General features: G+C 43.0%; 1 protein-coding gene across 1 annotated transcript in view; it reads right to left on the bottom strand.

Annotated features, from left to right (window-relative positions):
• Positions 1-14,009, bottom strand: part of LOC126456381 (sodium-dependent nutrient amino acid transporter 1-like) — a 111,173-nt gene that overhangs the window by 82,452 nt on the left and 14,712 nt on the right. The window contains exon 3 of the mRNA XM_050092135.1: positions 13,709-13,804. Within this exon, the coding sequence (XP_049948092.1) occupies positions 13,709-13,804 (96 nt within the window). The remainder of the gene's footprint in view (positions 1-13,708; positions 13,805-14,009) is intronic.

Here is a 14,009-nt window from a genome sequence, read left to right as displayed (position 1 = left end):
AACAACAGATCGCCTTGAACCATAATATTTAATTTTCTTATCACAGTTCAACGCATTATAAAGCTACAACGCCATTCACAAGGGCGGCATTTTGAGAATTGCATCTGAATCAGTAAAATGAAAGTCCAAATGTAAAAGCTTTTCATCGATGTAGACTTCAGATATTCTATGATCGAAGGAAGTGGAAAAACAAAGACAGATGTAACTCCCAAAGCCTAATAAGAAAGTTTACAAAATTGTGAAAGGCGTTGGACTTAAATAGGAAAATAAACTATTTTGAATGAAGGCTGTATAATAATACCGAAATATCTCTAACTTAAAAATATTCTACTATTTACGTAATATTGCAATTCAAAATATATAAGCAGTGATGATGTTTTTACAATTACAGAGGCCATAGAGAAATAAAAAGTCAAAGTTGAAAGAACAGAAGAAACTGAAACCGTTACAGTAGGCTTATTTTTCTGTTTGTCGGTCGGTATCATTATTTGAAAACGATGTGTTTCGCACAATGTACTACGGTATATGAAAGTGAACTGATTGTTCTGTTAGAACAGGTTACTTTGTATAAAAATGGGCAATATTTCCTGAAACTGGTCTTTTTTAAATAAAAGTAGCGATCGACGGACAGAAATACAAGTTTTTATAATCAAGGATCGCGGATAAATATGTCCAAATTTTGTGAAACAATAACGTTTTACTAAGCAGTCACGAGATGGAAGCATGTCCTTGGACTGTTATGAACATAATATGTCCATTAGGGTGGCAACCACCTAAATACGACAGTCATTTTGGATTCGTACACAAACTGTGGAATGTAGATCAGTTCACCTTGGTTGAATATGGGACTGGCATTATGAGTACGGCTGGTGAACGGTGAAAAAGTTACCTGTTCTTGATAATTTCTGTTTTACGGGCATTAGGGCACGGTCTGTTTCTATGCCTCACGTTTCGTCCTGGAGATATCCTTAAAGGATGTAAGGATAGTGTTAGTTGCTTTTTGAAATCAAACAAGCACAGCAAGTCGAACTTATTACACATAACCGCGCAACACGTAACAGGCGAATAGTGACGTCATCAGACCGCTGCTGCAGTTCACTGTGTCTCACCGTTGCGTCTTACAGGAGCTTGTGCTGCAGGCGAGTTGGTACTGTTTGCTTTATTTAGCACTAAGACCTTCAATTTGACTGATATCAGTCGTTCTTCTTTTCTACTGAACTTCATCTTTCTAAATTTTTTATGACTCCCTTCTACATCTCAGCATAGTAATAAATGGACTTTGATACAACTACAATATCAGAGAATCGAATAGAATCTAATTTGATGGTGCCCTGGTCACAGTCCACGCTGTGATACTGCGAATTTATCCCTGTTGCCTAGCCGACAATTGTTAATACTTCTCTTAGTAGTTCCTATGTATACTTGACTGCAGGTGTCTGAATTTCCATACTCCTGCCGTGTCAAGTGTTGGACGACGGTGCTAATTGAGATTCACGGGAATAACAGGGAAAGTAACTGATCCACGAAGGAAGTGCCTTCAAGGCGCTTGTTCGGCCGATTCTCGAGTACCATTCGTCAATCTAGGATCCTTACCATGTAGTACTGATAGAACAGATAGAGTAGATCCAACGAAGAGCGGTGCATTTCTTCACAAGTTCATTTAGTCCTCGCGAGAGTGTTCAAAAAAATGGTTCAAATGGCTCTGAGCACTATGGGACTCAACTGCTGTGGTCATAACTCCCCTAGAACTTAGAACTACTTAATCCTAACTAACCTAAGGACATCACATACATCCATGTCCGAGGCAGGATTCGAACCTGCGGCCGTAGCGGTCGTGCGGTTCCAGACTGTAGCACCTTTAACCGCTCGGCCACTCCGGCCGGCGCGAGAGTGTTACAGAGATGTTAATAAGCTCCAGTGGCAGACGCTACAAAAGGAGAAGCTATGCACGAGGAGAGGTTTACTATTGAAATTTCGAGAGAGCACACTCCGGGAAGAGTTCATCAATGTATTACTTCCTTCCAAATACATCACGAGAAATGACCATGACGAGAAAATTCGAGAAATTAAGGCTAATACAAAAGCTTACCTACACGCAGTATTCAAAGGCGCCGTTACAAAGTGTAACGTGGAATGGGGGATCAGTTAGTGGTCCCAAAAGTACCGTACACCACACACTGTTAGGTGGCTTTCGCAGAATGATATAGATATCCTTCGCAGTATTTAAATATTCAAGCACTTTCCTTGTCGGCTTAAACGTTGTGTCAATACAGTATTTTCTTAGCAATCTACTGATGCAATCTGTGACCTTTTACGGATGAAATGAAAATTTTGCCTTTAACTGATGCTTTTTTGCCGAGAGCTGCTGATCTTTGTGAGAGTAACCATTCCCTCTGAAAGTAATTCTTAGGTGATTGAGCTCTTACTCAAAGTACCACGGCTCACGGATTCCATTAGTTCGGTACACCAGCATCTTAATTAATTCTTTTATTCACATGGCAAGCTGATTTGAATTTCTACGAAGGTATGTATCCGTGTGAGTGGGCTCTCTGTACATTTTGTCCCCTCAAGTTCCCATAGACTGAGGCGATAAAAGTCGTGGGATGCCTTCCACTATTGTGTCGGACCTCCTTTTGCCCGGCGTAGTGAATCAGCTCGACGTGGCATGGACTCAAGGAGTCGTTGGAAGTCACCTCCATAAGTATTGACCCATACTGCCTCAATAGCCATCCACAATTGTGAATGTGTTGCCAGTGCAGGATTTTGTGCTCGAACTGATCTTTTGATTACGTGTCATAAATGTTCTATGTGTTTTACGCCCGTAAATCTGGCTGTCCAAACCATTTGCTAGAATTGTCCAGCATGCTCTTCAAACAACTCGAGAACAGTTGTGGGGCAATGACATGGAGCATTGTCATCCATCAAAATTCCGTCGTTGTTTGGGAATACTGACGTCCATGGATCGCAGCTTATACAGTGCCTTGTTGGCAACTTGAGTCCACGGTTTTGTTGGGTCTGCGCCACGCTCGAACCCTACCAACAGCTCTTCCCAACTGAAATAGGGTCTCATCTGACCAGGCCAAGGTTTTCCTCTCGTCTGGTTGGGTTGGTTGGGTTGTTTGGGGAAGGAGACCAGACATCGAGGTCACCGGCCTCATCGGATTAGGGAAGGACGGGGAAGGAAGCCGGCCGTACCCTTTGAAAGGAACCATCCCGGCATTTGCCTGGAGCGATTTAGGGAAATCAGGATGGCCGGACGCGGGATTGAACCGTCGTCCTCCCGAATGCGATCTCGTCTGGTTTCCAGCCGATAAGGTCAAGAACCCAGGAGAGGCGCTGCAGGTAAGTCGTGCTGTTAGCAAAGACACTCACACCGGTCGTCTGCTGCCACAGCCCATTAATGCCAAATTTCGCTGCATTGTCCTAACGGATACTATCGTCGCACGTACCACATTGATTTCTGCGGTTATTTCAAGCAGTTTTGCTTGAACTGCAAGCAATCGCAACTGCTCTCGGTCGCTGAGTGAAGGCCGTCGGCCACTGCGTTGTCCGTGATGAGAGGTAACGCCTGAAATCTACTATTCTCTGCACGCTCTTGACACTGTTGGTCTCGAAACATTGGATTGCCTAACGATTTCCGAAATCGAATGTTCCATGCATCTAGCTCCAAACACCATTCCGCCACCAGAGTTGTTAATTGCCGTCGTGCGGCCATAATCACGTTGGAAACCTTTTCACATGAATCGTCTGAGCACAAATGACAGCTCCACCAAAGCATTGTCCTTTTATACCTTTTTATGTACATATCGCTGTCTCATGACTCTGTCACCTCAGTGTGTGTTATCTGTATGTCCAGAAACGAAATTTAGCTTTCTTTCTCTATTTTCGTGGTGAAATTTATATTAAAATTAATATTTTTTTGCAAAATTTAGAAATTCTGAGAGTTTGTTTTGTCTGAGGATTTCTCTAGCATTAGGAGACGAAACTTTAGGCAGAGAAACATTTGTTGGATTACTGCTTAATGCTCATACTACTAAAATCAACAATAATACTAATCCTGGCACAGGAAGTCTACGATATATGAGTCTGCATATTGCTCCAAGACGGACGAGGAAGGTCAATACGCAGATTAGACGGACCAGACGCTTGCGTCTGCGTGTCGACAGACCATGAAAATAAGTTTGATGTAGGTACGTTAAATCGTTGAATTCTCAGCTTCTACGACTTGAGTCTTCTTTTGAAAGACTCACAAAAATTACTCCCTCCAAGGCCTACTTATGGGATACCGAAAAGATTTATCAGTCGACACTGGTTTATCCATTGAAGATTTTACTCTATTACCTTACTGAAACAAAACTTATTGCTAAATGAGAAAACATCTTATTCCAACTCTTTACACTCTCAGATTTTTGTGTTTTCTTAAGTCTAAACTGCTACTTAATATTGGCCGATTATATCATGCGCTGCCTTAAAAAAATGTTTGTGAGTTCCTCTTTTCCACAGGTTCAAGAGAATTTGCCGTCCATCTAAACCTCATGGCGATTTTCTGTTACTGCAATTTGTGTCTCGTAATACTTTTCAGTTCTGTGATCTGTACAAAAGATTGCAATTAATCTGCACCACATCTACATCTACATATAAACCTACATGATTACTCTGCTATTCACAATAAAGTACCTGGCACAGGGTTCAATGAAGCACCTTCAAGCAGTCTCTCCATCGTTCCACTCTCAAACGGCGCGCGGGAGAAACAAGCACTTAAATTTTTCTGTGCGAGTCCTGACTTCTCTTATTTTACCGTGGTGATCATTTCTCCCTATGTAGGTGGGTGCCAACAGAATGTCTTCGCAATCGGAGGAGAAACTGGTGATTGAAGTTTCATGAGAATATCCCGTCACAACGAAAAACGCCTTTGTTTTAATGATAGCCACTCCAATTCACGTATCGTGTCTGTGACTCTATTTCCCCTATTTCGCTGTAATACAAAACGAGTCGCCCTTCTTTGTACTTTTTCGATGTCATCCGTCAGTCTCACCTGATGCGAATCCCACACCGCTCATAACTACTTCAGAATAGGGCGGACAAGCGTGGTGTAAGCAGTCTCTTAAGTAGACCTGTTGCACCTTCTAAGTGTTCTGCCAATGAATCACAGTCTTTGGTTTACTCTACCCACAACATTATCAGTGTGATCGTTCCAATTTAGGTTATTTGTAATTGTAATCCCTAAGTATTTAGTTGAACTTACAACCGTAAGATTTATGTGACTTATCGCGTAATCGAAATGTAGTGGATTGCTTTTAGTACTCATGTGAATAACTTCACACTTTCCTTTATTCAGGGTCAATTGGCACTTTTTGCACCATACAGATATCTTATCTAAACCATATGGCAATTCGTTTTGGTCTTCTGATGACTTTACATGACGGTAAATGACAACATCATCTGCAAACGATCTAAGACGGCTACTAAGATTGTCTCCTATATCGTTAATATAGATCAGGAACAATAGAGGGCCTGTAACACTTCCTTTGGGAACGCCGGATATTACTTCTCTTTTACTCGATGCCTTTCCGTCTGTTACTACGAACTGTGACCTTTCTGACAGGAAATCACGAATCCAGTCACACAACTGAGGTGATACTCCATAGGCGCGAAGTTTGGTTAGGAGACGCTTGTGAGGAACGGTGTCGAAAGCCTTCTGGAAATCTAAAAATATGGAATCAATTTGACATCCCCCGTCGATAGCACTCATTACTTCATGAGTATAAAGAGCTAGTTGTGTTTCGCAAGAACGATATTTTCTGAATCCGTGCTATGTGTCAATAAATCTTTTTTCGAGGTACTCCATAATGTCCGAAAACAGTATATGTTCCATAACCCGATGTTATGTTCCAAAATCGATGTTAGTGATATCGGCCTGTAATTCAACGAATTACTCCTACTTCCCTTTTTACGTATTGGTGTGACTCGAGCGATTTCCCAGTCGTTAGGTACGGATCTTTCTGTGATCGAGCGGCTGTATACAGGGTGTTACAAGAAGGTACGGCCAAGCTTTCAGAAAACAATTCTCACACACAAATAAAGAAAAGATGTTATGTGGACTTGTGTCCGGAAACGCTTAATTTCAATGTTAGAGCTCATTTTAGTTTTGTCAGTATGTACTGTACTTCCTCGATTCACCGCCAGTTGGCCCAATTGAAGGAAGGTAATGTTGACTTCGGTGCTTGTGTTGACATGCGACTCGTTGCTCTAAAGTACTAGCATCAAGCACATCAGTACGTAGCATCAACAGGTTAGTGTTCATCACGAACGTGGTTTTGCAGTCAGTGCAATGTTTACAAATGCGGAGTTGGCAGATGCCCATTTGATGTATGGATTAGCACGGGGCGACAGCCGTGGCGCGGTACGTTTGTATCCAGACAGATTTCCAGAACGAAGGTGTCCCGATAGGAAGACGTTCGAAGCAACTGATCGGCATCTTAGGGAGCACGGAACATTCCAGCCTATGACTCGCTACTGGGGAAGACCTAGAACGACGAGGACACCTGCAATGGACGAGGCAATTTTTCGTGCAGTTGACGATAACCCTAATGTCAGCGTCAGAGAAGTTGCTGCTGTACAAGGTAACATTGACCACGTCACTGTATAGAGAGTGCTACAGGAGAGCCAGTTGTTTCCGTACCATGTACAGCGTGTGCAGGCACTATCAGCAGCTGATTGGTCTCCACGGGTACACTTCTGCGAATGGTTCATCCAACAATGTGTCAATCCTCATTTCAGTGCCAATGTTCTCTTTACGGATGAGGCTTCATTCCAACGTGATCAAATTGTAAATTTTCACAGTCAACATGCGTGGGCTGACGAGAATCCGAACGCAATTGTGCAATCACGTCATCAACACAGATTTTCTGTGAACGTTTGGGCAGGCATTGTTGGTGATGTCTTGATTGGGCCCCATGTTCTTCCACCTACGCTCCATGGAGCACGTTATCATGATTTCATACGGGATACTCTACCTGTGTTGCTAGAACATGTGCCTTTACCAGTACGACACAACATGTGGTTCATGCACGATGGAGCTCCTGCACATTTAAGTCGAAGTGTTCGTACGCTTCTCAACAACAGATTCGGTGACAGACGGATTGGTAGAGGCAGACCAATTCCATGGCCTCCGAGCTCTCCTGACCTCAACCCTCTTGACTTTCATTTACGTGGGCATTTGAAAGCTCTTCTCTACGCAACCCCGGTACCAAATGTAGAGACTCTTCGTGCTCGTATTGTGGACGGCTGCGATACAATACGCCATTCTCCAGGGCTGCATCAGCGCATCAGGGATTCCATGCGACGGAGGGTGGATGCATCAATTCTCGATAACGAAGGACATTTTGGACATTTCCTGTAACAAAGTGTTTGAAGTCACGCTGGTACGTTCTGTTGCTGTGTGTTTCGATTCCATGATTAATGTGATTTGAAGAGAAGTAATAAAATGAGCTCTAACATGGAAAGTAAGCGTTACCGGACACATGTCCACGTAACATATTTTCTATCTTTGTGTGTGAGGAATGTTTCCTGAAAGTTTGGCCATACCTTTTTGTAACACCCTGTATAATTGCTAAATATGGAGCTATTGTACACTACTGGCTATTAAAATTGCTACACCACGCAATTGACCTGCTACAGACGCGATATTTCACCGACAGGAAGAAGATGCTGTGATATGCAAATCATTCGCTTTTCAGAGCATTCACACAAGGTTGGCGCCGGTGCCGACACCTACAACGTGCTGACATGAGGAAAGTTTACAACAGATTTCTCATACACAAACAGCAGTTGATTGGCCTTGCCTGGTGAAACGTTGTTGTGATGCCTCGTGTAAGGAGGAGAAATTCGTACCATCATGTTTCCGACTTTGATAAAGGTCGGATTGTAGCCTATCGCGATTGCGGTTTATCGTATCACGACATTGCTGCTCGCGTTGGTCGAGATCCAATGACTGTTAGCAGAATATGGAATCGGTGGGTTCAGGAGGATAATATAGAACGCCATGCTGGAGCGCAACGGCCTCGTATCACTATCAGTCGAGATGACAGGCATCTTATCCGCATGGCTGTAACGGATAGTGCAGCCACGTTCGATCCCTGAGTCAACAGATGGGGACGTTTGCAAGACAACAACCATCTGCACGAACAGTTCGACGATGTTTGCAGCAGCATGGACTATCAGCTCGGAGACCACAGCTGCAGTTCTCCTGACGCTGCATCACAGACAGGAGCGCCTGCGATGGTGTACTCAACGACGAGCCTGGGTGCACGAATGGCAAAACGTCATTTTTTCGGATGAATCCAGGTTCTGTTTACAGCATTATGATGGTCGCATCCGTGTTTGGCGACATCGCGGTAACGCACATTGGAAGCGTGTATTCGTCATCGCCATACTGGCGTATCACCTGGCGTGATGGTGTGGGGTGCTATTGGTTACACGTCTCGGTCACCTTTTGTTCGCATTGACGGCACTTTGAACAGTGGACGTCACATTTCAGATGTGTTACTACCCGTGGCTCTACCCTTCATTCGATCCCTGCGAAACCCTACATTTCAGCAGGATAATGCACGACCGCATGTTACAGGTCCTGTACGGGCCTTTCTGGATACAGAAAATGTTCGACTGCTGCCTTGGCGAGCACATTCTCCAGATCTCTCAGCAATTGAAGACGTCTGGTAAATGGTGGCCGAGCAACTGGCTCGTCACAATACGCCAGTCACTACTCTTGATGAACTGTGGTATCGTGTTGAAGCTGCATGGGCATCTGTACCTGTACACGCCATCCAAGCTCTGTTTGACTCAATGCCCAGGCATATCAAGGCCGTTATTATTGCCAGAGGTGGTTGTTCTGGGTACTGATTTCTCACGATCTATGCACCCAAATTGCGTGAAAATGTAATCACATGTCAGTTCTAGTATTATATATTTGTTCAGTGAATACCCATTTATCATCCGAATTTCTTCTTAGTGTAGCAATTTTAATGGCCAGTAGTGTATCATCAGATTCTCGTAAGACTTTCCCTAAAGCCAGAGAAGACGGACAAGCGTGGCTTAAAAGATTGTAAGTCGCTCTGGGAGGAGTGTCTCCATTTAAAAGCTGACTGACAGCCAAAGGGTTGCTGCAAAATTCCAGAGGATCTGAAGCAGTTCATAGAAAATCTAAAAGCCTTCTCGCCACAGACAAGTGGAGCTGCTGTTAATGTGATGTCTTCTTGGTGGCTCAGAGATGCAAGAAACACATGGAAGTATTCACACTCTTTTCTCAAAATAAAATCCATCGTGTAAGCCGCTACCAACCTGGCCGCAGGCTGTGACTGTCGCCAAGATGAGAGGGCGTCGAAAAGTCGCCTGAGTTCATGCGCTCCACACCTGACTACGCCTAGGGACTTTGTGCAGTGAAATCAAAAGGACTATCATCCCGAGTATCATCCAGACGATAGACAGGATGGAAATACCCAGCGTTGATAGGTCATTGCGTGAGGTAGCAAATTGAGCTCACCAATGACAAGATGGTTCGAGAGTAAATTGAACTCCCTGAAGGAGAAGAGTGGTGGGAAGATGAACAAAACTCCTAAGTAGACGCTTTCAAGAGATCATTCGAGTCTCTTCCGGAAAGACCATTCCGAGAGAAAACGGTTTGGTAGGAATGAGTGGGATATTTAGATTTAAGAGAAGCATTCGGATGGTCATTTTCCGGCTTGTTCTGGACATTTTTGCCCAAGATTTTCTTGCGAGACCGTGCTAAGTGATTTAAATGATGATTCGCGTAGCCGTTCTGAGTTTACGTTCTGGAGGAAAATCAGTCTGCTTCCTACGTAATTTGTATACTTCGAGTTTGATATCTGTATGATCCTAATATCTGTTGTCTCTTAGTGACGCACCCATTTTTACGAGCGAAATTTTCTCCTTGAACCAGGAAGATTTTATATATTTTTTTATTCCATCTACGAATCGCAAAAAGATTCTATATCAGGTTATTAATTTCGACCAGTAACGACTATCTTCAAATATCAGTACACAAAATTTTCTTATCACACCGAGTCAGCATTTGCAGAAATGGTACACTCATAATAATGAGCCAAATCAGCTTCATCGTATACATATAAAATCGTACAAGCACACATTTGTAATAATATTAGACTAATAAATAAATATGCAAATGCCCAGTTTCCTTTAAATAAAGGATGGCTTTTCTTTAGGTCCAATGTTCGGATACACGAATATTCGACGTGTTCCCGCTGCATGATTCCCGCTTCTATATACAGCTTGTACGCCACGACAAGCTTATCACTGCAGACAACAGATGCTGCATGTGCAATGAAAGCGATCGAGCAACTCTTCCGGCCAGAACAATACAGTTCTGGAGGTATAAGGAATGAGTTAAACTGCTCTGAACGTCACCTAAAAAGCCATGTATACATGGGCATGTGAAGATAAAAGTTGCTGCCTGTCAAACAAGGACTACACAACATCACACCGGCTCTCCTGGGAAACGACACGTCGCGCCAACATCATTCCTGCCACTCAGGTCTTCATGCAGCGCCAATTCCGTCATGTGGTGAAATAAAATTGTTAAACCCTCCGCCGCTCTTACGCGTCCAATTAACGATTCGTGTCAACGTGTCCTGTCGTACTGAACCTGAGAGTTTTATGTTCTCTTGCACGGCACCAATACGGTTCCAAAAAGCAGCGAGCTAAAATGCGAATTTTCATGGGTGATACCTCGAGTTCCCACAGAGGTAGGGGTCAAGTGTTCTACATCTACATCTACATCTACATCTACATTTACACTGCGCAAGGCACCCAACGGTGTGTGGCGGAGGGCACTTTAGGTGCCACTGTCATTACCTCCCTTTCCTGTTCCAGTCGCATATGGTTCTCGGGAAGAACGACTGCCGGAAAGCCTCCATGCGCACTCGAATCTCTCTAATTTTACATTCGTTATTTCCTCGGGAGGTATAAGTAGGGGAAAGCAATATATTCGATACCTCATCCAGAAACGCACCCTCTCGAATTCTGGACAACAAGCTACACCACGACGCAGAGCGCCACTCTTGCAGAGTCTGCCACTTGGGTTTGCTAAACATCTCCGTAACGCTATCACGGTTACCAGATAACCCTGTGACGAAACGCGCCGCTCTTCTTTGGATCTTCTCTATCTCCTCTGTCAACCCGACCTGGTACGGATCCCATACTGATGAGCAACACTCAAGTATAGGTCGAACGAGCGTTTTGTAAGCCACCTCCTTTGTTGATGGACTACATTTTCTAAGGACTCTCCAAATGAATCTCAACCTGGCACCAGCCTTACCAACAATTAATTTTATATGATCATTCCACTTCAAATCGTTCCGTACGCACACTCCCAGATATTTTACAGAAGTAACTGCTACCAGTGTTTGTTCTACTATCATATAATCACACAATAAAGGATCTTTCTTTCTATGTATTCGCAATACATTACATTTGTCTATGTTAAGGGTCAGTTGCCACTACCTGCACCAAGTGCCTATCCACTGCAGATCTTCCTGTTCTGGATAGCCCTTGCCTAGCGACCATCTGTATACCTATCAGAAGAACAGTTATACTGTAAATGTCCCACAATAATGGATCAAAACTAAAACATTACACACTTCTTCCGCCACAAGAAAATTGAGCAGTTCGGTTCGTTCTTTTGCATTGAGAGTGGTGTAGAGTCGGACTTAGATGGCTTTCAGAAGCACCATTTTTGCTAGAGTGCTTCCCGTTAAAACCCGTAAAACCACGACTTTTGGTAACAAAAGTACCTTTTGTGGGGGATGGCCATTTCTACAGTTTCTTTTTTTGAAAGATTGTCGAAATTTTTGCCATATGTTCTTAAAATGATCTTCTCAGGGAACATTGAAACTATTTTCTATAACATAACACGTTACTGAGATCCAAACATTCGAGGTTATCGTACGTATGCATGGAAAATATGGACGTAACATCCGGTCTGAGGCGTGAATGTAGTTTTAACTGACGTAGTGAATACATTGCAAGGGTACTGGTGTCGTCTCAAGGGCTATAAGCTCACCAAACCACTTTTTTGTTGCCACTCTTTCACCAATAAAACTTTATGGCACGCTCTCTGTATAATGGGCACTTCACGCTTGCACAGGCTGTCTCGACCTCTAAAGTATCCTACGGTGACACCAGGCGGCGTAAGCATCTTACAAAAAATTACTTTGTCACACGAAATTCATTGTGCTTGCAAATCAAGCACCACATTTTTTGGTATACTGTGGATGTAGCCTAACAATATTCTGCTTTTTTTTATGGACAGTAGTGTATAGTGAAGTTGTGCTGGATGGGAGACACTTTTGTGTTAACCTTATACACAGTGCTTTGTTATTTGTATGTGTCAATGTATGTAAACGAGTCAAAGTTTGTAAATAAACTATCCCAACTTTACGAAATCGTTTTATATAAGCAGTACACCGTGTTTTAATAGGGAACCAGCTGAAAAATGCTTCTGTCGGAGCACAAAAAAGACGAATGTACTCATCTTTTAAATACTCTGAGAGAAAAGTGGGGAACTAGCCACGACAATTCTCATTCCGCCCTTCTCGCCAAGAATTTTGGCATGCGAACACATTCACGCTTTTTTGTGCTGACAGAGAGTAGCAGAGAGACAGCGTCGGTGGAAAAGAGAGGAGACAGTAGGAGAGAAAGAGAGAAGAGACAGTGATGGTTGGAGACAGGAAGAGGAAGTGAAAGAGAAAGAAAGATGAATGAAGAGGGAGGAGATGGTGGTGTTCAGTGAGACACAGTGGCAGTAAAAAAGAAAGAGAGATGGATGGTGACTGTAGCAGTGGGAGCAAGAAATAGAGAATACGGCGGAAATGAAACAGAGAGGTGAGTGAAAACTATACAAATAGGCTTGGGTGAGTGTCGAATCCCTAGACAAGGTGAACTATAACGTTTTTCCTCATATCCTATAGTCACAAGTTTCCCAATCGACGGGTTAAAACTCAAAGGATATATATGGTGGGGAGACAATGGTGGTTGAAGAGAAATAAAGCAGACTGTAAGCGAGAAACAAAAAGATATTGAGAATCGGAGAAGAAAAGAAGGTGACAAAGACAATGACAACGGGATAGGCAGACAGTGAAGGTGTCAGATAAGGAGACAGCAGTAAGGAAGTAAGAGAGAAAGGAATGAAGACAGTAACAGTGGGAGAGACAGAAAGGAGAATGTGCCAATGGGAGAAAAAGGAGACGATAGGAGAGAGACATAATATATGGAGAGTGGCAGGGTGAGGGAGATGCCGAGAATGAAGGCTTCGCTACAAGAGAGACTGGGTAAAATGACTTAGAATGTTCAGTGTTAAAAGAGCGCGAATATGTTCACATATTTAAGTGTTTGGTGAAAAATGCGGAACGAGCATTAAGGCAGCTGTTGCCCCCTCTTTTCTGTCACGGTCTTTCAAAGAGGACCATACTGGCTCCGACAGGAGCATTTTTCAGCTGGTGATTTATGTACCCAACATGGGGCCATTCCAACGCATTTGAATGTTACTGAATAAATTTACTACACTTTTCGAGCTCATCGTGAAATTCTTCCATTCTATTTTCATTTTGTTTCAATCTTTAATGACAAGTTTCTATAATAGCTACGTATCGTATTGTTAAAATTTAAAACTTACTTCTTCATCACTATTAGCGGCATTATCGACTGCGGGTGAAGGTTGATCTCCATCAGGGGAACAATATTTGAGGTTTCCATTTACTTCTTCGGGATCCTGCAAAATATAACAAAGTTTTACAATTAAATTCTTCCGGAATTTTGAGCAGTTCTCTAAACATTGATTCTTAAACTTACATTTCGCCACACATCCGTCAGTCAACTTATAACTACTTTCATAAAAAATGTCTAGCAAAAACTCGAATTTATCAAAAAATAGTCCAATGATATGTGGCTCTCTACAAGCGTACTTTGTTGATAAA

Source organism: Schistocerca serialis, chromosome 2 (assembly GCF_023864345.2).
Source record: "Schistocerca serialis cubense isolate TAMUIC-IGC-003099 chromosome 2, iqSchSeri2.2, whole genome shotgun sequence".
NCBI lineage: Eukaryota > Metazoa > Arthropoda > Insecta > Orthoptera > Acrididae > Schistocerca > Schistocerca serialis.
This window is presented reverse-complemented; position numbering and strand designations above follow the sequence as displayed.